Source organism: Nannospalax galili, unplaced genomic scaffold (assembly GCF_000622305.1).
Source record: "Nannospalax galili isolate Female #2095 unplaced genomic scaffold, S.galili_v1.0 scaffold367, whole genome shotgun sequence".
NCBI classification, from domain to species: domain Eukaryota; kingdom Metazoa; phylum Chordata; class Mammalia; order Rodentia; family Spalacidae; genus Nannospalax; species Nannospalax galili.
The window spans coordinates 172,551-196,213 of record NW_008356465.1 but is presented as its reverse complement, the minus strand read 5'-3'; the positions used below and the strand labels follow the sequence as shown (position 1 = coordinate 196,213).

At 48.8% G+C, this 23,663-nt stretch overlaps 2 protein-coding genes across 3 annotated transcripts in view; one reads left to right on the top strand and one right to left on the bottom strand.

The window, feature by feature from the left end:
* The window catches only part of Sema4d (semaphorin 4D), a 146,705-nt gene extending 129,617 nt beyond the window's left edge, over positions 1–17,088 (top strand). The window contains exons 18-20 of the mRNA XM_017803623.2: positions 10,826–11,035; positions 14,664–14,761; positions 15,696–17,088. Of these exons, the coding sequence (XP_017659112.1) occupies positions 10,826–11,035; positions 14,664–14,761; positions 15,696–15,722 (335 nt within the window). The 3' untranslated portion in view covers positions 15,723–17,088. The remainder of the gene's footprint in view (positions 1–10,825; positions 11,036–14,663; positions 14,762–15,695) is intronic.
* Positions 17,089–17,896: 808 nt separating this feature from the next.
* The window catches only part of Secisbp2 (SECIS binding protein 2), a 48,191-nt gene continuing 42,424 nt past the window's right edge, over positions 17,897–23,663 (bottom strand). For both annotated transcript variants that reach the window (XM_008854584.2, XM_008854585.2), the window contains exons 15-17: positions 19,736–19,890; positions 19,177–19,366; positions 17,897–18,691 (exon numbers count right to left, since the gene is read on the bottom strand). In XM_008854584.2, the coding sequence (XP_008852806.1) occupies positions 18,588–18,691; positions 19,177–19,366; positions 19,736–19,890 (449 nt within the window). In that variant the 3' untranslated portion in view covers positions 17,897–18,587. The remainder of the gene's footprint in view (positions 18,692–19,176; positions 19,367–19,735; positions 19,891–23,663) is intronic.

The following is a 23,663-nucleotide window of genomic DNA, read 5'->3' as shown; positions in this document are numbered from 1 at the left end:
GGGGGGGGGGGGGGGGGGGGGGGGCTATGTGTCTGTTAATGTCTCTTTGCTCTGCCCGTACTGCCCACCACTTCCCTGGCTGTGCCTGAGGTCCAGCTGTCTGTGCTTCCAGGCCCACCGATCCTGAGGTAAACTGTCTACGGCATGAAGCTGTTGTTACAGCATGAAGCTCTGCTACAGCAGAGGTCACCCAGCTTTTTGCTGTAGAGGACCAGGTGTTAGATCTTTCAGGCTTGTCTACAATCATGCTGTAGAAGCAACCACAAGTATAATATAGGCATGGCTATGTACTAGGAAACTGAACCTACAGCAGCAGCAGAGAGCCAGATTTGGCCCAGAGGCTGCAGATTGCCGTCCTGGGCTACAGAGGGATTTCAAGGCCAGCCTGAACAACTTAGCAGGACCCTGTCTTAGAATTTTAAAAAGTAAATAAAATAGGGAGAGCTCAGTGGTACAACACTTGACTAGCATGCACAAAACTCCAGTAATGCCAAAAATACATACATATATACATACATCAGGAAGAAAATCAATAAGGCAGAGGGTTTCACCCTATGCGGTGGAGAGCGGCAGTTGGATGTGTACTCTTGACAGATGGTAGCTTATCAAAACCACACCAGCTTGGGAGCACCCAGTGCCTCTGGTCTATGCCAGGTAGCTTGGGCCTCTGCACAGAGGGGAAGAAGGGAGTTCGTTTGGAGGAAAAGCAAATCCAGTTTATCTTAAGATTGTTTTTAATTATCAAAGCTCTGAAGAACTTGACTGGGCATGGTGGTACGTCTGTAATCACAGCACTTGGGAAACCGAGGCAGGCCCATCTCCATGAGATGGAAGTCAGACTGGTCTCCATAGCAAGTTCCAGGCCAGCTGGGGCTGCAGGGAGACTGTTTCAAAAAATGAAAACAAACAAAAGATAAAACAAAGGTATGAAGAACTTGAAAGCACCATTTTTGTTAAATTAGTTCGAGGAGCCAGTGGGTGGCCTGAGTCTGCTGTGAATGCAAAATACCTTTGGCAGCTGGTGGTCCCTCTACAGGATGCAGAGGATGAACAGAAGTTGCTGCGAACGTGAGCAACATGGAGACACTCCACTTTGAGACTGCCTGCTTCTTTGAGCTGGGGTTTCACTGTGTGGCTGCCCAAGCTGTCTCTGGACTCCTGGGCTCCAGTGAGCCTCCTGCTTCAGCCCCTGTGGTTTCTGAGCCTCCAGGTGTGCCACCATGCCCGACAGTCCCAGTTCTTTTGCTCAGTGCTGTGGACCAAGTCGGTACTTGATTGAATAATTCCTTGATCTTCAGTCAGGTATTTAAGATTGTGTGTGTGTGTGTGTGTGTGTGTGTGTGTGTGTGTGTGTGTGTGTGTACATTCATGACAGTGCCTAAGGGGGCCAGAAAAGGGTACCCAGACCTGGAGTCAGAGGAGGTTGTGGGCCACCTAATATGGGTGCTGGGAACTGAACTTGAGTCTTCCACAGGAGCAGCAAGTGCTTTTAACTGGTGAGCCATCTCCATCCTCTGAGTATTAACCTCAGGGAGTAGATGGAAAAGCCCCTGTCTCCATGGGGACTGTGTCCTGTGCAACAGTGGAGGCCTTTCATGGGCACTCTTAAGAAAGCTGGGGAGGCCCAGAGTTGGGTCCATCCAATATGGCAAAGGACTTAGGGCTGCTTTACTGGCAGATGGAGACAGCTGCTGGCCAAAGTCATTACATTTTGAAGATGTCCTCAGGTACCTGTTACTGTTTGCTAGGGCTTCTCTCATACAGAGTCCCTGGCTTGAGAGAGAATGAATGATTGGGGTCTTAGGAGAAGACAGACTTTACTGTTAAATCTACAGAAACCACTCCAGGTATTTCAGCACAGGGAATTTGATGCAGGGAGTTTGTTACAAAGGTGATGGAAGAGCTGGGAGCAAGACAGAAAGGTAGGCTTCCCCAAAGCCCTCTCACAGCCAGACCTAAGGGAACACTAGGGGTCAGGGAACCATAGCTGAGGATTGTAGGGTGGCCAGAAGTATGCAGAAGTATGGGGGTGGGGAAGGGTGAGTTCCTTTCCCAGCCCCTCAGGAAGGGATTGAGCAGGGGCTGGGGAGATGACCCAACGGTTAAAGTGCTTTCCATACAAGCCTGAGGACTGTAGTTCGGATACCCGGAACCCATGTAAATGCTAGGAGGGCATGGTCGCCTTTAATTCTAAATGCTAGGAGGGTGTGGTGGCCACCTTTAATCCTGGTCTCCGAAGGTGGAGACAGGTGATCCTTAGAGCAAGCTGGCTAGGAAGACTAGCCAGCCATACTGGTGAGCTCTGGGTTTGATTGAGAGATTCTGCCTCAAAGAGTAAGGTGAAAGAGCAATTAAAATTGATTCCCAACAACTACCTCGGGCCTCCACATGCATGGGCACATGGTCCTCTGACACATGGGTGCTTACACATGTGTAAAACATAGATGTAAAGGGGGGGTGAATTGAGCAGATGGTCAACCCTGCCTTCTTCACAAAGTCATTATTCTTTCCATAAATATCTGACCACATCTGAGAGCGTTTCTGATCCATATCCCACTGAGGTATGACAGGTTAGGGGAAGGCATGGAGGGCTTGTGCAGTCCCTGAGCAGGTTACTGGGTTTCAAATGGGTCAGCAGACATTCCTATCTGAACAGGCCCATGTGGCCTTGAACTCTTGCAGAGGAGGCAGAAGGTTCCAGGTGAGCCCAGAGACCATTGTGTGCCTCTCTGCCCAACTGCAGCCTCACCCTGCTCCAGGGCAGGTGGGTTTGGAGTCTTGACCTGGGTTTTTTCCTTCCTAAAACAGCTGTTCACATAATGATTGTTGTAAGTGGCTTGTGGATGGCTAATTAAAGGCCTGGTAAGCTGTTTTTAGAACCTGAGGGAGACTTCAGTTCCTTGGCTTGTGTCTTGGTGTCCACGCTGTCTCTACTGGTGACCTGAGCTATCTCGGGAGCCTGTCTATTTCAGAGAAGGTGGAGCAGAGGTCAAATGGGCCTGCACTCAGAACTAGCTGTCTGCCACTGCTCTCACTCAGAGCATCTGGGTCAGGTGAGGGACTCCCAGGGTGCAATAAGCAGTTAAAACACGACAGATGACATGATCAGGGCAGGTAAGCTGCCCCTAAGCACTGGAAGGACAGTGTTGGCCATGGCCCAGAGCTTTCGGCACCTCCCACTGAGTGCCAGGAAAGGCAGCAGGGTCTGCCCTGCCTTTCTCAGGCCTCTGTACCTGAGTCCATGCAGGCCAGCACTGGCAGGTCCTGTGCATACCTGGCCTGGCACATGAGGGACAGTAGCTTGAAGAGTTGCTAGACTACCCCACGCTGCACAGTGCTGTGATTGCTTTCCAGAAGTCTTGACGTCTGATTGGTAGGTTCCCGTTTATTCTTCTACCCTGCAGCCAACTACCATGGATTGGTGTATATACACCTCACACATCTCACATACACCACATACATCACATCACACACACACACACACACACACACACACACACACCACACACCACAATACCACAGATACCATATTTATTATATATCCAAATACAACCACACATACCACATACCACAGACATACCACACATGCACCATATACATCCATATGCCTCACCACACACCACACTACATACTATACACCATACCACATACCACATACGTAGCAAACATACCACATGCACACATGTACCACATACCATACCATACACACCATACTGCACCACACTATGCCACATGTATACCAAATTTGTTCCATACCACACACATACCACACGTACTACATATACCCATGTACTACATATACTACTCACATACCACACTACACATATACCATGTACTATACCACACTCACACCACACCACATAATACACACACCATGCCACACACATACCACACACAAACCCACATACCATACTTCACACAAACCATTCCACACATACCACATACACCACATGTGCATCACATGCAACACACTCCATACCACTTACATACCACACATGTGCTGCACACTCACCAGATAGTACATTTCCTACACCACAACTCATGCTACACTGTATATATGCACTACCCACTCACCCCATCACACAAACATCATTTATACTGTATATCAACCAACACACACATCAATAAAATATAGCAACACAGCACAATACATGAACACTACAAATCGCCCATTAGCACCAATCAACATAGTCAGCATATGCACACCCCTAAATACACAACTACCATAAACACACATAGCATACATACCACACACGTATAATGCACATTCACCATGCACCCAGGCCCACTCAGATAATCCAAAACCTCTAATTCCACCTGGTCCTTTAACTAATCGCATAAGCAAGTTGCTTTTACCAGGCAAGGCTCCAAACTGAGCACCTGCATGTCTGGGGTCCCTTCAGCTGGCCTGTTGGCTGCACTGGCAGCTTTGAAATGGACTGGGAGCTTCTTAAGAGAGCTGAGGAATTGGGGTGATAGGGATCACAGAGGCCTCTTCTTCCCCTTCCTGACCACAACACTAATGAAGCCCCTTTGTAGGCAACCATGTGGGTGGGGCTGGAACAAGTGGTCAGTGATGTACCTCTTTGTCAAGAGAGCAGAGAGCAAGGGCTTACCAACAAGTGGTCCTGTTTTCATTCCAGGATCCAGTATTTAGGATGTGAAGAGCACCCCTTGCCATAAGACCTTCTTGCTTCCATTCCTTTGCTGGGAGGTTGTGGTAAAGACCATCCAACCTTCCTGGGGACTCTGGGGCTAGATGCCTTGTAACATTTCCTGGTCCCAGCTGCCTGCTGCTTGGATTCACTCTGCTAAATGCAGATGGAAGCCGAGAGCATCAGACGTTCTTGAGCTCTGGTAGCCCAGGATCCAGAGTCCAACATCCTAATTCTGAGGGTCTGCTCCAGGTCTGTACTTGTGAGAAGCTCTTGCTGGTGAATGAACATCATCTTCTAAGACCATCAGGTGCAGGCCTGACCTGCATGATGGGGTATCTGGGGACAGTGAAGGTCAGAGCTAGGGAGAGGGGCTGACCCACTTAGAACTTGAGTTTGTCTTTCACAGATGACAGACATATTTATACTTGATCTAAACTCCAGTCTGAGAAGAACCAATCAAGGTGTTGTCTACTCAGAATAGTCTGTACCAATGGAACGTAGCTGCCAGGGGAGCTCATGAAATGAGGCCACAGTATGAGAGAAGTTTCTAGAAAAAATTATGCACATGGTTCTAGCCCGTTTCTGGGCTGCTCATCTGTCCTGAGTGAAATAGAATGGATGTTGACAACGGGGGACCCTGAGGCTATGGGGAGCTTTGAGAATGTGCTTGGGACTGGAGTGGAGACTTTCAGGGAGTGGCTGGCACATGGGGACAGGTGGGTTGGTGGTCATCACCTCATTCTGAGGTCTCAGGATCCTTCCCAGTCAGGACAAGTTTCTTCCTTTGAAGGTCAGATGAGGTCCAGTAACCAGATTCTATGCCAGGAAAAGCTGTGTATGTTAAGTTGGTGTCTGCTTGGTCATGGCAGCACCAGATGGAAACTCCTACTCATCCCCAACCCTCAAAGGGCACATGACAGAGGCCATGGCGGGGGTGGGGGCACTCCAGCCAGTCTAGCCCCTTCCATTGTCAGGATTGGATAGTTGGGTGACTTCTGCGACAATACCTGACAAAAGCAACTTTAAGAAAGGGTTTATTTTGGCTCAGGATTCAAGGATTCAAATCCATGGTAGGGAAGTCATGGTGGGAGGAAGGTGAGGCAGTCAAGAAACAAAGCGATGAATGCTGGTGTTCAGTTTGCTTTTTCCTTCAGTCCAGGACCCCAATCTAAATGAAATCTGTCACAGGCATGCCCAGAGGCTTATCTCTTAGGTGATTTTAGATGTCAAGCTGGCAGTACTAACCACATGGGGGTGTTTGAGGTGGGTGACCCAGGGGAGAAACAAATGTATTCAGGGACAAGGGTGAAAGAACCCCATGGGTCTAGTGTGTGGGGTGTGCCTGGGCAGTTCTTCTGGGTCCACCACCAGTACCTGATGGCACAACATTGATGGGGTGGCCAGCCCTCTTTTAATATCCCTTCTCCCTCTCTTTGATCTCTGCGCTCAGAAGGAACGGCATAGTTTAAAAAGACTGAACAGAATGTAAGTACCTCTTGACTATCTTTTGTGTTTGACAAGCTGTATTTAAATTTATAGATACTTAAGTCTGTCATGGTTCAAGGTTTGTGGCCAATATGTTCCACATTGTTTCTTTTCACACCAAGATCTTGGGTCTTTGAGAAACTTTGCAGTGAAAATTCTTGTCTGTGGGGTTTGGGGTATGGATTGGCTCCAATTTAGGCCACCTGGATTATTTGCCCGAGAGCTTAGCCATGAAAACCTTCCAGAGTCTCTGCGCTCACTACAGGGCAGAGCTAGTGGATGCAGGCAGACTGGGATTTTAAAAACACTCATATTAGAGTCTCATGTTCATTCCTTGGTCATATCACCTCAAAAATTAGTTCTTCAAGTTGGATTCTAGCTAGGTGCCCATCACGGAGAATGGCTGATAAACAGGGTTTCATGAAAGATGTTGAACAGCTCTGTAGAAGGAAGCCCTCGGCTTCAGATTGGCAGTTGCACACCTAGGATTTCACCAGCTCTAGACCCAAATCCACAAAGTTGTACCTGTCCTGGACATGCACAGGCTCTGTCATGCCATTGTTCCCCAAACAAACAGTGTCACAACTATTTATGTAGTGTCTGCATTCTATTAGGTGTTATAAGGAATTTAGTGATAATTCAAAGTCTACAGGATGGTATGTGTAGTATGCAAACATACCATTATCTATGAAGGATATGAGCATCTGTGGATTTTGATCTCCTTAGGGATCCGGGAACTACTTCCTTGCAAATGCCGAGGGGCGTGTATATTTATGTTCCCCAGTAGATGGATATGTACTTATGTAGAGCAGTGTGGTGTGTGTGTGTGTGTGTGTGTGTGTGTGTGTGTGTGTGTATGGAGAAATGCACACACTTGTAAATAGATGGAGTTATCCATGGATTACAGGTTGAGTTTCCCAAAACACTTTTAAAAACAAATTAGTTTGTTCACTAGTTTGTGGCCAGCCAGGCGGCCATACAAAGATCCTCTCTAGAACACGGTATTAGTTAGCTTCTCTATTGCTGTGACAGAATACTCTGACTACTACCAACTTGGGGAGGAAAGGGTTTATTTTATCTTACAACTCCCGGGTCACAGTTCATCACTGAGGGAGACCAAGGTAGGAACTCAAGGCTGGAACCTGGAGCACAGACCATGGAGGAACGCTGTTTTACTGACTTGTTGCTCTGGCCCACGCTCAGCCTGCTTCCTTATACAATGCAGGACCACCTGCCCAGGGGTGGCACCACCCACAATGGGCAGGGCTCTCCTACATCACTCAACAATCAAGAAAATGCCCCACAGACATAGCTACAGACCAGTCCAATGGAGGCAATTTCTCAACTGAGGCTCCCTCCATCCAGGTGTGTCAAGTTGACAACTAGCACTATCCAGCACAAGTACCTTCAAAATGTTCCCCAGAGTCTGTGGCTCTGTGGTTCTGTGTTTTCTGTTTGTTTTTGATACAGTCTCGCCTTGTAGTCCTGGTTGGCCTGGAACTTGTAGTAATTGTCCTGTCTCTACCTCCAGAGTACTGGGATTACAGGTGTGCACCACCAAGTGCAACTCAGTCCTGTTTCAGACCAGCATCTCTTAAATGTTATAAAAGTAACATTTGTTTCATGCATTTATTGGAATTTTTAAAATTCAATCCCAGGGTTAGGGAGATGGCTCAGAGAGTAGAGCATTTACTATGCAAGTATGAGGACTGGAGTTTCGAACCCCAGCAGACATGTAAATGCCTGGCAGGCAGGCATGGCAGCCCACCTGTAATCCTAGTACTGCAGAGGTAGAAAAAGGGCATCCCTGGAGCAAGCTGGGATGTAATCCCAGTACTGAAGAGGTAGAAAAGGGGCGTCCCTGGAGCAAGCTGGCTAGCTAGACTGAATCAGTGAACTCGGTTCCACTGAGAGACCCTGCCTCCACATGCATGTGTGTGCAAACTTGCATGCGCACAAGTATGCCCACACATGCAAACATGCATGCACATACTACCTAGACACCCAAATTCCACCTCCAAGTTAGCCCGCTGGGGCCCCACCAGAACCGTGGCATCTCCTGTGTGCCTGTGTACACACATAGACACGTTTAGTACATGCTTTCATTTCACTTATTTTTTCCCTAAATATTTCTATATGAGTCTGCTCGTGACTGCCAGCATGGTGACTTCCTTTCATTTGTGTGCCCTGCCACCTGGACATTTTCTAATCATTACTTAACAGAAACAGCCTTGGAGCCCTCCAGGTGCCTCACTGCTGCCTCAGATTCATCTCTAGGATTCTCCAGTTAGTGTCCACACTTGGTTTAGCCTAAGAGGAAAGTCCTCTGACATCAGTACAGCAGGAATAGATGAAGGGACGAGACACGGGTGGATAGATTCTAAGCTTGGTGATGCAGGGACATGGGTGGATAGACATGGGTGGATAGATTCTAAGCTTGGTGATGTAACCACAGCACTTGGGAAGCAGAAGCAGGAGGATCATAAGCTGAAGGTCATCTATGACTATGTAGAGTTCATGGCCAGCCTGGGCTATATGATTCTGGCTTTAGAAAGAAAAAGAAAATCTGACCTGTGACCTGTGGCCAGCACCATCCCATCCTCAAAGGATAGTACAGGTCCTCTCCCAACTCTGGCCACTCCCACTCCCCACCTGACCCGCAGCAGAGGACAATGCCAGCTGTTCTGCATGTAAGCTTTCCTAAGAGTCCTCTGGCTCTGCCTTGGTTTCCAGCTTGGACTGGCACTTTCCTGACTGAACATCTCCAACGAGCCAGCAAGGCTGGCATCTAGGGAGCCTAAAGACCCATCCTCATGAGGTATTCTGACCAAGCAGTGGCTGCCTTTTGATGTGTTGTCACCACACTGGTCAGGTAACCTCAGCCTATTTGGCTTTGGAGGGCAGAAGGAAGTATAGGCAGTTCTTAAGAGCCAGGGCCTTGGGCAAAAGGTGCCCTCATTCATGCTGACGGAGTGCTCAGCCCAATTGAGGCAGACCTGCCTGTGTGAGGGCCAGAAGACAGCAGAAAGCTGGCAGGGCCTGGCTGGAAGATCCTGGCCTGCCCAGTTCACCTCAGCTCAACTTGGCACACACCTGGCACACTAGTAGAGCAACTGCAGAGCTACTGGATTGGTTCAAGCCATCAGGCCTGTCTTCAGAAAGTCCAAGGCAGGCCCAGGGGGTGAACCACGTTAGAGTACAGCTGCCCTGCCTTGTCTTCTTGATGGCAGATGGTGTGAAGCCTGTCCTCGCATAGCCAGCAGCCCTGACTCGGATGAAATCTGAGACCCACAGACTAGACACAGAAGTCAGCCCTGACAGGGAGGTGACCCGCTGTGGTCCCCACTGGCTCTGGTGGGAACAAGGCTCAGGCTATACTCTCAGTTTCCCAGATGTGAATAGCCCTGGGCACCTGAGGTATGCAGGATCTGAGGTTCGCCCAATCTCTGCCTGGTCTGGAGTCTCCTTTTGGGGGGCCATACCCTCCCTCCACCTTCGGCTATCTCTGCCTACTTTCCAGGCTGCTGCTTGTCAGACAAGTTGAAGCCAGCCACAGTCCCCCTTGTATGGGTTAGATGATAAGAAAGTGCTTGAAACAGGTGACCTTAAGTCTTGATTTTTGTGTTTCAGACAGTCTCAATATGTAGCCCTGGCTGGCCTGAAACTTGGGATGCAGACTATACTGGCCTCAAACTTGTGGCGATCCTCCTGTACCAGACTCCCGGCCATGTAGTCTGTATGGCTGGGATTACAGGTGTGCATGATCACACTTGGCTATAGTCTGTATCTTTTCATTAGGATTAAAACCTCAGAAGAGAGCTGGGCATGGTACTACACACCTGTAACCCTAGCACTTGGGAAGGTGGAGGCTAGAAAGCCAGTTCAAAGTCATCCCTGGTACATAGGCCAGCCTGGGTTATATAAGACCCTGTTTCAAACAACAAAGCCCAGGTGTTTAGGGTAGATGTGGTCCATGTCTGGTTTAATCTCCTCGGGCACTGGTCTTGTATGCACATGAGGCAGGAAGCCCCTGGGTGGATGTGCTGGGCTTGATGTTCCCAGTTGAACTCTGCAAGTTCAACCCCAATCAGAGCCTGGGTTCCCTACTTGGTGGCACCTGCTCCCTCTTAGTAGTCCCAGGGTCTCACTGGTAACGGGCCTAAGCCCCCTTCCAAACATGTCAGGCCAAGGTCTGGGCCTCATGGTGACATAGAGCAGCTATGCTCTGAGACATGGCAGTACTTGGAGTTTCTCCAGCTTTGTGGCTGTGGGGCCAGGGCCCAGAACCACTTACAGAAAAGGCACTACCCCTAGACACTGTCACTAGGTACTCCACTGGAGGTGGTTCATAGTGCAATGAGAAGTGGGGGTGTGAGACTATTTACTCTATAAGGCACAGGCCATGCAAGTGTGCCTTGAATAAAGGCACCTGAGGTCAGAGTGGAAAGTCCACAGTGAAGGCCTGAGGCAGGTTGTGCTCCCCCCTTCCCCAGTGGTCACCTAGAGGCTCAGCTCCTCCAGAGGAGACCTAGGGACTGAGATGGAAGCTGCCCCAAGTCATTACCAGTCCTGCTGGGACCCTTTCATTTGGGGAGCTCCTTACCCTACTCTGCTAAGCAGCTCCCATGAGTCTTGAGTGGGGATTCAGGGTGTAGAGATGGAAATGGCCCATGTGCCTGCAGGTCCAGCAGATGTCCAACTCATCTGGGAGAAGAATGGGCGTGCCCTGGAGATGTGTGTGCCTGTGCAGACCCATGTGCTGCCTGATGGCAGGGTCCATGTGCTCAGCTGGCTTCAGGACGCCATCAAAGAAAGCACTGAATACAGCTGCTCTGTCCTCTCCTCAGCAGGGAACCAGACCTCAAAGGTTCAAGTTGCCGTGATGAGACGTGGTAAGTGCTGTCCATGCCGACTGCAACACTTCCAGGGACTGACTGTCACTAGCCTGTCTCTGACGACATTTGTGTGGTAGCATCTCAGTTTGGGGATTTTCAGCCTTGTGCTGAGGAGAATGATTTAGGTTTTCACTGCTCTGCAAACATTACATACATGCACATCCTACACACATGCATACATATACCATATGCGTATATGCCTGCACATGCTACATGCATATGTACCAGACACAGAGACACGTCACACATGTAGTTACATACACACTGCACGCGTGCATAGCTGCTTACACATCATTTGTACACACCACACACTACTCACAAGCAAGTATACATGCCCCCCACCTTCCCATATGGGAATTTTTACCATGCAAGTATGAAGATCTGAGTTTGACTCCTAGAACTCAAGTAAAAGGCTGACTGACTGTGGGACCAGTGAGATGGCTCAGCAGATAAAGGTGCTTGTTGCCAAGACTGAAGGCCTGAATTTGATCCCTGGGACCCACATAGTGGAAACAGAACTGATTCCTGCAAGTTGTCCTCTGACCTCCATATGCGCACCATGGCATTTATGTGGCCATACACATACACAAATACATAGAATGCAATAATAATACTAATTTAAAAAGATGTAGTGGTATGCACTTGTAATCCTATTGTTGGGCAGGTGGAGAAAGGTGGATCCCTGGGGCTCCATCCCTGGCTAACCATCCCAGCCGAATCAGTGAGCTAGCTCCAAGTCTCAGTGAGAGATATTGTCTTAAAAAACAAGGTGGATGGATCCTGAGAAATGACACCCAGGTTTGACCTCTGGCCTCCACTGAGTGTGCACGTGCACACAGACACACAGACACACACACACACGTCCTGTACCATTTCCCATGTATCCTACTTCTGCTGATTGCAGTTGTGTGGTTCTTAATTACCCTAAATCAAAAGCAGCTGGTCTTTGACTGTTATAGACACATTGGTTTCCTATTATTAATTTTTTAGAACCTCCCATCAGCTGCCTCTTAGAAGAGCCAAGGTGTCACTAAGGGATGATGAGATGACTTTTAAGACAATGCCTCACTCTGCAGCCCAAACTGGCTTCGAACTCATGGTGATCCTCTTGCCTCAGCCTCCTCAGTGCTGGGATTACAGGCATGTACCACCACACCTGGTTTGGGATTTCTCATCACTTTGAGGCTAGATGGTCTGTCCTCCTGTTGAATCAAGTGTTGGATTTCCGTGGTGCTCTTTTCTTGAGCTGCTGGCTTGGGGGATGTCTTGTGACATACTTCAGAAAGCATGCATGAAGTAAACATTTTGAGAGCCTGCATCTCTGGCGTGCTAGTTCGGCTGGGTACACATAGTACCAGCACTCTGTGGCGTCTGAGGTGCTCTTCCACTGTTTGCTGGTGCTGGGCACTTGACCTGAAGCCTTTTTTATCTTCTCTAGAAGATGCCTTCTCAGCTTCGTCCTCTTACACCACGCCAGGGCCCACTGAATGGGGGAGCCCTTGCCCTCCATTTCTGGAACATTCTCTTGTGTTCCCCATTCTCCATCTACTGTTCAGGATGTCTTCCAAATGACTTGAGTTGCTCCCCTAAAACCTTTTTCTTTCCTGTCATCTCTAACTTTTCAGCTTCCTTGAAATCTTTTAAATGGTACTTCCTAAACCTTAATGTCATTGAGGCTTTTCATTTCTCTCACATCTGTTTTAATTTTTGATGCATTCTGCTGTTTCTTGGCTGCAGTATCTTCTCTGCCTTTGAGGATATGTATAGTTTTTCCTGTGTTCTTCTCTCTCCAGATCACCTTTTTCAAGATGTAGACCCTGTACCAATAGCATCAGCATGGTCTGGGGATCACTATAAATACCAGGCGTCAGACCTGCTAGGGTGAGAGGCTCCAAGTCCTCTGCAGGTGATTCCTGTGCATGGTACTGAGGGAATGGGCTAGAGCCCTCTGGGCTCTCAAAGAATACAGGCTCTAACTCAGCATCAATACACAGCTGCATCCTATACCTGGAGTAAATAACAGGGTACAGCAGGGTTTAGCTGGGCCTGGGGTCTGGGGACTTAAGTGGAAAGGGCAGGGCTTCCTCCTTCAGCATGGGCTATCCACTGAACCTGTGCTGTGTACCCAGCACATAGACCTTTTGTTCTGCAGAGGGCAGAGGGAGGGTGGTCTTGGCTGGGTAGTCTTTGAAGCCATGTGCACCTTAGCACCCCACATCCAGAGGGTTCATCAGTGTTGCATCACAGGTCTTGCTGCGAGGTGATTCCTTGACTTCCCAAGACAGTGGCCACGTCTTACAGCTTCCCACCTTCCAGGTCCTTTGCAGCTTCCTCTATTTTGTTCTTGTTTTTACACACACATATAATACAACTACTGTCCTTTAGTGAGTGCTGGAGAAAACTGCGAGTTTACTCTCCACATCTGAGCAAAGCCCTGAATGGCTATGCAGTTTCTAGAGAGGCATCAGGCTCATGCCTCAGTATCTAATGACAGTGCTGCTGTGTCCCTGGTAACATGATGAACAGAAATCCAGAACAGGTCTTGATTTTGAAAATAGCAATGTTATACCCAAATTTCTCTACAAACACGTTCTGCTATACACATGTTGGGGGGGGGCTACCTTCTCCAGCCCAAGGTTTTTCAAAGTCCAGCAAAGTTGTAGCAGGGTGAAGTTATCCTTTTTTTTTGGGGGGGGGGGCTGCCTTGCTCACCTGTGCTGTCAGAATCAGATGGGATGGAGGGGGCCCTCTGAGGATCACGGAGGAAGAACTTGGTCCTCTCCCCACGTCCTACAGGGGTCTGGACTGTGCTCAGGGTCAGGTGGGTGTGCATGGCACTCTGAATGATCACTGGGACCTTTTTAGTTCTGTTCTCCACATCCGAAGGGCTCAGAATCTTGTTATTTCTGAAGCTGATGGCGAAAGCAGTAGTTCAGGGATACGGTATACTTCATCTCTGCATGCTCTTGGGGTTGTTTTCAGAGTCCAGGAGAAAGTCTAGTTAGGCGGCCATGGAGAATGAAAGGCAAGGGGTGTTACATGTCCAGAACCCACAGATGCCACCAGCTGTGGTGACAGCTAAACCAATTTGGAAGCCTCAGCACCTATATTTACTAGAGGGAGCTGGAGGAAGCCATGGGCCCACCTGAGATATGGGGTCTGTGTCACTGGACACAGCTGTGGGAATAGGGCCTTTGCCACATAGGAAGTGACAATGGTATGTGGTGGACAGGTCTGCGGGGCCTTGGAGGGCAAATGCTAGCAGCTGCAGCCAGAAGGGTCAGTGTGTGTGTGTGTGTGTGTGTGTGTAGACACTGACTGGTGGCACATACTTGAAAGTCCACCACTGGAAAGGCTGAAAATAGGAAAACTTCAAGTACAAGGCCAACTAGAGCTACAAAGCAAAATCCTGTCGCAAACACAAACAAAACAGTAACAAAAAACAAAACCCACAGACTCCCCACTCCTGCTGTGGCTTGCTCAGGACAGGGAGAGGACTCCCCAGTGGGACAAGCCATCAGAGCTGGGCCCCACTCAGCCTATTGTGTGGCCTTGGGGGATGGTGTGCATCGATGGTACCCCAGAGACTCACAAAGCTGTGACACTGGCCCCGCTTGTCTTCCAGAGGTGTTCCAGCAAGAAGAATGGAGCCGAGAGCTTGCCACCTGGCGAGCTGTGGTTGGGGAGCACGACCGGCTGATGCAGGGCTGGAGGAAGGCATGGGTAGGTATCTGGCCAACAGGGGTCCTTGCAGGAGACTCTGATTTTGTCAGTGGGCCCCTCTGACTTCCTCTCAGCCTGTTGAGCAGTTCTGCTCTTGATTCTACAGCATTGGGACACCTTGTGATGTCACCACTGGATTGTGGGACATACACAGGCCGGTGGCTATCTGCTAGGTCCCAGGATTGCCCCAGCCCCTGAACAGGTCCTCTGTAACAAACAGCTTTCATGGCATGGCAGGAGAGTGGCCATAGATGGGCTGCCTCCTGGTGGTTCTTAACTAGTTGCTGCTGAGGAGCATGGAGAGGTATCTTGAGCTCAGCCTGTGTGGGGCTGTCACTACGTACAAACCTGACGAAGCTAGGGCATCCCCAGGCAGGGCTTCCCCACATAGGCTCCTTAAGTCACTATGCTACCCTGAAGAAGAAGGCAAAGCCAGAGTTTACCTTTGGATGAGCTACACATTAGTGGGGGATGGGTGGTGGGAGAGGGGAGTGTCTGACCACTTAGACTGAGCTCAGTCCAAGTGTGTGGATTAGATGGCTGCGAGGCTGTCAACAAGGATGTGGTTGGTTCTCTCACTGGAGCCTATGCAGGTCTCTCCCCCAGGCCCTCTGTGATGTTGGGAGATGCTGCCTGACTCAGCCATATGATCAGAGCCTGCTCCATGTCTCTTCTTCCTGGAAGTGCTGATGCCTGGCTAAGCAGCTCATGTTCACCAGAGCACCTGTTTGAAGCAGCAGGACCAAGAGCTGGGGCACACGGGCTACTTCTGTCTTCTATTCCTTGGGGGAACTAGTCCCAAGTGCTCTGATCCTTAGACCCTGGGGAATCCTCCCCCACACAGGCTGAACTCAGGATACCTCTCCACGCTCCCAGACTAGGGAAGGCCCATTCTATGAGACCAAGAACTCAAAGACCACCTTGTTTCTTTCAGGAAAGCTGCAGCAAGGACACATTCTAGCCACCCGAGGCAGCTCCTGGCAGACTTCCACTGACCCTGACACCAGCCAGATACCAGGTTGAAGGCATCAGCACCCACAACACCATGCTGTCCAGCCCTGGCCAGGCTCCATACACAGCCATCAGCCACTGCCTGACTGGCCCCTTCCAGAGGCTGGGCATCACAACAGCCCTGACCCCCACTGGGCCTGGGACAGAGACCAGGACCTTTTAGAATTAGGTGCTTACACAACAGAAGGCAGAAACAGGTGGCCAGGCTATTTAGGAGGTTCCATACCCAAATAGCTGTCCATAGACCAGCGACAAGAAGACGCACCATGGTGGTCACCCCAACAGGACCCCAGGACTTCACCACACACTTAAACCCCTCCCCCAGGGTCAGCACAGCCAAATCCCTACTCTGGTTCTTCAGATCTAAGTAGAGCTTGCTGCCACTTTAGGATTCACACCTGGAGGGGAGAGATGTGATTCCAAGTGAAAATTCTTTGCCTTAAAACTTGAGTGAGGATGAGGGACAGTTGGGTGGACCTGTACTGTCTGTCTGTTGCTCTTTGCTAATCTCAGAACAAGAGGCCCCATTTTCTAAAGCACAGAGGTTCTAGCCCGTGTTTACCCTGTCAGTGCTCCACTTCTGCAACAGGATCCCAGGCTTATCTGAGGTAGAAAAGTCAAGCAGGTCAATTATGCAAATCTCCTGGTGCCGAATTAAAATGTTTTGCCAGTGCTCTAGTGGCGTGCCTTGTAGCTGCTTCGGAATCTCTAATGTAATATTACAGCCAATTCTCGAGGCCTCTCGGTGTGTGTGACCCCGATGGAGGCTTGGCCCATGAACTGCCTAGACTTTAATCTCAGAGACACTTCGCAGTCTGGATTTGTCAGAGCCCACCCATGCCACAAAGCAATTCTGCCAGGCATTGTGCTTATGAGGATGAACCTATGACTGACTCCTTGGATTGCTGAAGTACGAGTGAACATTCGCACGTATGTCTCAGTTCAGTGCCCAGACCTATGGTACAATGGGAAGGCAGGCTAGTGATCTCATCCATAGTGCTGGCCTCAGCAGGACTCCTCTACTACCAGAGAAGTGACAGCACAAGCAGGGAACTACGGACAAGGATGTAGTTAAACCAAATGCAAAGGAAATCTCTGGAAGCTGAATGAGAAGTCAAAAACCCAACCATGTACACTCTGCTTGGGCCACAGACCCAGCAGCCTTAGGACAGAAGGTCCTCAACCCAGGAGACATTTCAGATCGTTTTCTGGCTTATCTGACTTTACAATTCTAGCTGCTACATACAGCTGACAGAGTACTTAAACATTTCTCCATGAGCTAATTTCAGAGCTTTTATTCTCAAATAATTTCTTATTTTCAAACATTATTTTTAAATTTTATTTTATGTGTCTGGGTGTTTTCCCTACATGTATATAAGTGCATCTGTGTGTATAATGCCCTTGGAGGCCAGAAGAATGCATTGGATCCCTTGGAATTGGAGTTAAGGACAGCTGTCAGTCAGTCACCATGTGGGTGCTAGGAACTGAATTCAGGTCCTCTGCAAGGGTAGGCAGTACTCTTAACCGCTGAGCTATCTCTCTAGCCCTTTATTTTAAAATTACAATCAACTTGCTGTGTACTGAGATGGTGGAGGGGCAAGAGGAAAAGAGCCCTTCCCATCCTGCTGATCCAGTCAGCCATGTCTACTTCTCACACTGAAACAGATGTGTCAACATGGGGCAGGTACTGGCCACAAAATCCAGATGGCAGAGCAGGTGGTGCTTCAGGCCTCAAGCCCAGACCTGCTGCCAGTCCTGCACGAAGCATGACATTTCTGACTCAGTCTTCTAATTTTAGTGCTCATCATAGGCCACTCTCTTCTCAGAGACAATGTTGAGTGTGACTGAATTCAATCAACAGAATTTTCAAAGCCAATACTTATTTACTTTGCAAACAACCAAAAACCTTTTATGGCACAGAACAGGCTTTGGTAAAAGGAATACAAGCCCAGGTTGAGACTGAGCAGACTGCAGACTTCAGCAGTCACTGGTTCTAGGGCTGAGCACAGTGACTGCTCCTGCTTGGGCCTATTGTTCAGAACAGTGTTAAAGAGGAACAACTCAGGGTGTGGGAGTGACCAGTAAGATTGACAAGCTGAAGATGAAGAGCACCAGAGTCTGAGATAAAATTAAATAATCACTCTTTATTCAAAATAAATAAGCCCTCTTACTTGCAGGGAAAGTATGAAAGTAGACTGTCATCTAAGACAGAAACCACATTCATAATTTAATGTTCATTAAAAAAGATTTGTAGATTATCAAACTGAAATTTACGAATTTCAATATATATTGCTTCTTTGGAAAATAAAAACTAAAAGGAGAAACTTATGCCAAAAAGTCACAAGTCCGGAACGAATTCCTTCTTAGGCTCATTAGCAAACCATCGGTAGCACAAAGTGGCAGAGCTCAGTCCCCTGAGAAAGTGCCCTTCCCACCTCCCTCCAGGAGCCCAACCCTGCTCTGCAAACCCTCTGGCATGGCATGGCTCAGCTGCACTGCAATGAAGTGCTTCCTTAGCAGCCAAAGTACCCAGGAGCAGGTTCTCCAGTATTTCCAGATCCACAGTGAGCAGAGAGAACTCAAGCTGAACTCTCAGGCTCTTAGCTCCTTTCCCGAGTGTCCATCTGATGGATTCACATTGCTGCACCCACTGCTTCCTTTGCCTTCAGGCCAGTGAGTTTTCAACTCAGCAGCCACAAAAAAAAAAAAAAAAAAAAAAAAAAAAATACATTAAATCAGTAAAGAATGGAGAAGGAAGTCTTTTTCCTGCCTCCTGCTCCCTTACCCAACAGACACATAGGCAAGAACTCTCTTCTTATAAATTCAAGTTCATCATCTGAGAGGTCGAAGCCTCCAGTGAGTCTTCCAGCTCCAGAGTGCATTGACTGTACGCTTCCAGATGCTTTCTCCAAATCTCAACTGAAACAGGGAAACAGCTCAAGTGACGAGCAGACACTGACAGGCCACAAAGCTCCATCAGAGCCTGGAGGGTGGCATGAGTTACAGATGCCCAGCTCAGGGCTGCCCAGCCAGCACTACTCACTCCTCCCACCTGCTAGGCTGGGCTTTCCCTTAATGACCAGCATTAATCACAGCCCTAGAGAGCAGGTTTCAGTGAACAATGGTCCTGAGAGCACGGACCTCCCAAAGGTCCTGAGAGCTAAGGTCCTCGGCCTCCCAAGCTCATCTTGTGTTTAGCTGCCCTTAAACCACCTCTGTCCAGGTGACATTTAGCTCAAAGTCTAAGAGCATCATGGTAAATAAGCCTTGGCGCTTCCAAAATTTGACAATATCTCAGAGTCCGCTGCAGCTGGTCTTAAGGCACTGGCACCACACTGCACTCCTGAGGTCTCTGATTAACACTGATAAATAACTGGAGATGTCCCCCTCCCCAGAGCACTTACTGTAGTGTGGCTCTTTTCCAGTGCAGGTTGGGGAACTGTCCTGGGCAGAGCACCTGAGGCCCTGTGTGGGAGGGCTGGGAGGGGTCTGAGGCCTAGGCTCGCCTGCCAACTCCTGCCGCACCTTCTCCAACATGGTCTTGTATGCCTGTCGGGCTGCCATGGTCAGCTCAACCATCTTGTGGAACTGGTCCTTGGGTACAAGAGAGCACACAGGTGGCATCTTGACTTATGGGAGGTGATTCGTTCCCAGTGCACTGCAGGATAGCACCCTCCAAAGAGAGGAAGGGGCAACATGGCTGGTGTGACCTCTTGCCTGTAGGTGCTGCCAGGAGAAGAGGGACCTGGCCAATTCTTTCAGCCTGCAGTGCCTCTCTGTTGGCAATGAGCCTAGAGTCAAATTCAGGACCTTTAATGTGGTGTTATTAGGGAGACAAGACCTCTAACTTTCTGAGAGGTTCTGCTTTGGAGGGTGTTCTCCTTGGGGCCAACTTAACATCGGCTATGGCCTGCCAGCTGGTAGGCTCACAAGCCATGACCAAGAGGCTGGGGCCCAACTCACCTGGGCCCCATCGTAGCTGAAGATCCCCACAACGCTGACAGGTACTGCTTTGTTCAGACTACGGCCCAGAGCCTTGCGGTTGAGTGCAAACACAAAGGGAATGTTCTGCTCACAGGCACAATCGATGATGGTATGCAGCGTGTCGTCCAGTCCACCTGGTCAGATAAGCACAGGTCCCACAAGGCATGGGGTAGATGCTGACTCTAGACAGCAGCACGCCCTACCTATGATTTTATACTTAGGTCAGTGGCCCATACCAAATCTGACCAGGAGAGAACAAGTCCCAATCACAAGAATCAATTCTCCAAGAGAGATACCTCTACAACATAAGGCTACTCATTATGCTAGCTAACACTACTGAACCCTCAGTCTGTGCCAGGCCACTGACCAACTGCTTCACACATATAAGGTCTATGTCCTCCCACGAAGTCCTTAAAAAGCAGGTGCCAACTCCTAAAGATGGAAAACCAGAGGCTCAGAGAGGTTACTGTGTCTACACCACAGGGCACTACTGTTCAGGCCCTGGGGCCTGGTTTACAAGAGCTCCCACCCCCTCCTTAACTGGGCCTGCTTCTGATGAGGTACCAGGAAGGCAAAAAGAGGGGAAGGCAGGTAAAGGAGCATCATGCACAGGTGAGGTACCGGTTCACTGGCAGCACAACAGCACCTCAGGATCACTACCAACACTGGGGAAGTGAGGGTATTGGGCATAAGCCTCTGTACTCTAAGAGGGTACAATGAGATGACCGTATTTACCTGGGCAACAGAAGACTGCAGCAGGCAGGAATAAACTCAGTAAGCCAACCAAAGATTTCAGAACTCCAACATACTAACTGAGCAGAACGGCACCCTGACCTCTGCTCTTCCACAGGATGATCTACAGATCAAATGCTAATTCCATTTACCTTGAACTTTAAAATATTATGATTTCCCAAAAATGGGCTTTGACTTTTTTTAATGGTGGGGGAAGGGAATACGGGAAAACATAAGCTGGTACCACCTAGCTCCAAGCCTGACACAAAGCAGAAGAGAGGCAGTAAACTAGATGGCACACACCCAGAAAGAGGGCCCAGAAACAACCTAGTGTGTGAGCACTGAGGCTGTGAGAAGGCAGGTGAACACAAGATGTCTGGGGACTGGACAATCTAGCTACACTTATACTTTATGTCTCAGACAGGAATGCATTCTACCTAAACAGAAAAACACAGAAGAACCAGGAAGAAAGCAGACTTTGAAAGTTCTTTAATAATGATGGAGTAGGGAAGGTGAGAAATGAAATAAAACTTATCTGTAAAATAAATTAATAAAAAGTTTAAAAATTTAGTATTTATAACATCTAAAGTCTTTATGGAAAAAAAAAGAAAAATGACAAAGTGAAAGTATTTTAATATTTGGAACTCTTGCCCTACGGGCTAGCTGTTTAAAAAACTTATTTTCAGTTCATTTATTTTAACTTAATGTATATGAGTGTTTTACCTGCCTATATGTAAGTTTATCATGTGCATGCAATGCCCATGGGGGCCAGAAGAGTGCATTTGATCTCCTGGAACTGGAATTACAGACGGTTATTAGCTGTGCTGTGGGTGCTGGAACAGAACTCAGGACCTCTACAGCAGCAGCCAGTGCTCTTAACCACTAAACCATCTCTCCAGCTCCCTAAGGGTTAGCCTATTACAAAATAGGTAAGAGTCAATATGAAAAGCATATGAACTAACAGTTCACAGGCGGTAAGAAGCTCTTAAGTGGGAAGACAGATGTGCACCATCCCTCATAAGGAAAATGTCACTGACGACTCTCCAGAAGGGTGGTATGGTATGGTGGGGTGTGGGTCATGGTGAAGCCAAGCACAGGCCTAGGGAGACAGCACATGGGAGGTGCTGAAAGTACCTGGAGGGCAGGGAGATGTCTGCCCTTTAGGTATAAACTGACAGATACACAATTCTCACAAAAGAACTGGAGGATACAAATGTTTGCTAACATTGTTTACAACTGTTAAGTTTCACCTGGAACCTGATTACATGCTGCTCATCTTCCCAGGGAGACTAAAGGCTCAGTCTAGCGCCATGTGCAACCTGGAAACCAACTCTCCATCTAGTAGGACCGGAGATGAAATTGGAACTCCTGTCACCTTCATTCTGCCCTCTTTGCCTTAGATCTACCTGAAAGGCACTGACAGTAAGGAGGAGACAACCTCTAGATGGGAACTTAGGAAATGGTCCAGTTCTGGTGAGATCAGGAAACGGAGAGAGATGGCAGAGGGTGATGAGATTTTTGGAAATACTGCAGTGAGAGATTTTCAGCTGATTGGGTGGAAAGAGTAAGCCCCCCTGTAGTGTAGATGGAAAGTCTTTCCATCCATCCATCATCTGCTAAGCCCCAGATCACTACTGCCGTGTGAGTAATGTGTGTGGAAGAGACCCAACACATCAAGCCTTTCTGTAGCCTTTGAAGCCCTACCCACAAGGTCAGCCCTAGCTAGGGTCTGTGAGTTTGTCTTTTAAAAAGGGTGTACCACCTATACTGGTAATGGTGGCTTCCTGGCCTGCACTGTGGGCAGGCAGCAGAGGTTACAATCAACTATACTCCCCTTCTGTACTGTGGAACTTTGAACTGTGCCAGATGGAGCAGGCCTTCACTAGGACCCAAGACTATAAGTCTGTGGAAAGCACTGCATACACTGGTTCCAGCTCATTCCTCTGCACAGTTCTTCTGGGACACTTGGAAGTGTAGTCATGGGCTCCCCACATGCCTGCTCTCAATGCTGCCACTGCTCTGCAGTGTCCACCCAAGAAACCACAGTGGCAAGCAGGAGTTCATCCAGCCCTCACTATAGTCCTCTGCTGAGGCAGGGCCAGGCATGCAGGACTCCCCATGCCAAGCCTCTGATGGTAGCATACAGAAGACTGAGAGGGTAGAGCTAAGAGCCAAACCTGCTCCCCAAGCAAGAGGCAGAAAGAACGAAGCTAGGAGGAGGAGGCTGTGACTAGTTTAGAGGGAAGACAGTGCTCACCTCCAGGGCACTTCCAACAGGGCCACCTAAGGTGTGGGTTTCTTCTAGTGGCTTCTTAGAGCAGTGCTGTCAGTCATCACCTTAAACTAACTGGAAATACAAGCTCTCAGGGCAACTGGACCTGCTCAGAAGGAAACTCAGGAATTTGTTTTACCAGCCCTCTGAGTGGTTCTGAAGTGGCCTGCAATGTGACAACCACAACCCTACAAGGTGCTCACAGGCTTCCGTGGGAAGCCAGCCACCCACTTGGACAGATAGCTACAGAAAATCTCACCATGAGAGACCCAAACAAACAGCAGGTGCCAGAGGAAATGGAGGCTTGGCAAGGGGAAGAGACCTGACCAGACTCAATGATGTCAGATACCCATGAAGCCACAGCAGCATGGCAGAGAAGGAGCCTTCAGGGTTGTATGTTAAGAGACTTGCTAGCATGTACAAGGCCCCATGTCTCTCCTCAGCACTGCAAAGCAAGCAAGCTGCCTTCATAGACACCAAAACCAACTCCCAGAAATGGAAAATGCTACAGAAAATTAAGAGATAGCTGAAAATCTTGACCAGAAACAGAATGAAAGGAACAAGATGGAAAGACTCAGAGAAAAGCACAGGATGCCTTCAGAGGCCCTGCCCCACCCCAGCTCAGGATGGCTGACCAGGAGAGGATTCAGAGTGAAAATTCAAAAGGCAGATCCACAGGCAGGGATACAAACTGCCCACACCCCAGACACCCAGGAGCAAGGAGGAAACACAAAAAAATTATAAAGGGCCAAGAACCAGACACCACAGACTTCAAGCAAGATCTGTGCCTCCTAGGAACCCTTCTCTCATTAACCACAAGACAATGTACTCCAGCTAAACAGGGTACTCCCTACAGAAGGGAGCCACCAGGATCCCATAAACAATATGCCCCAGCAAGGGCAG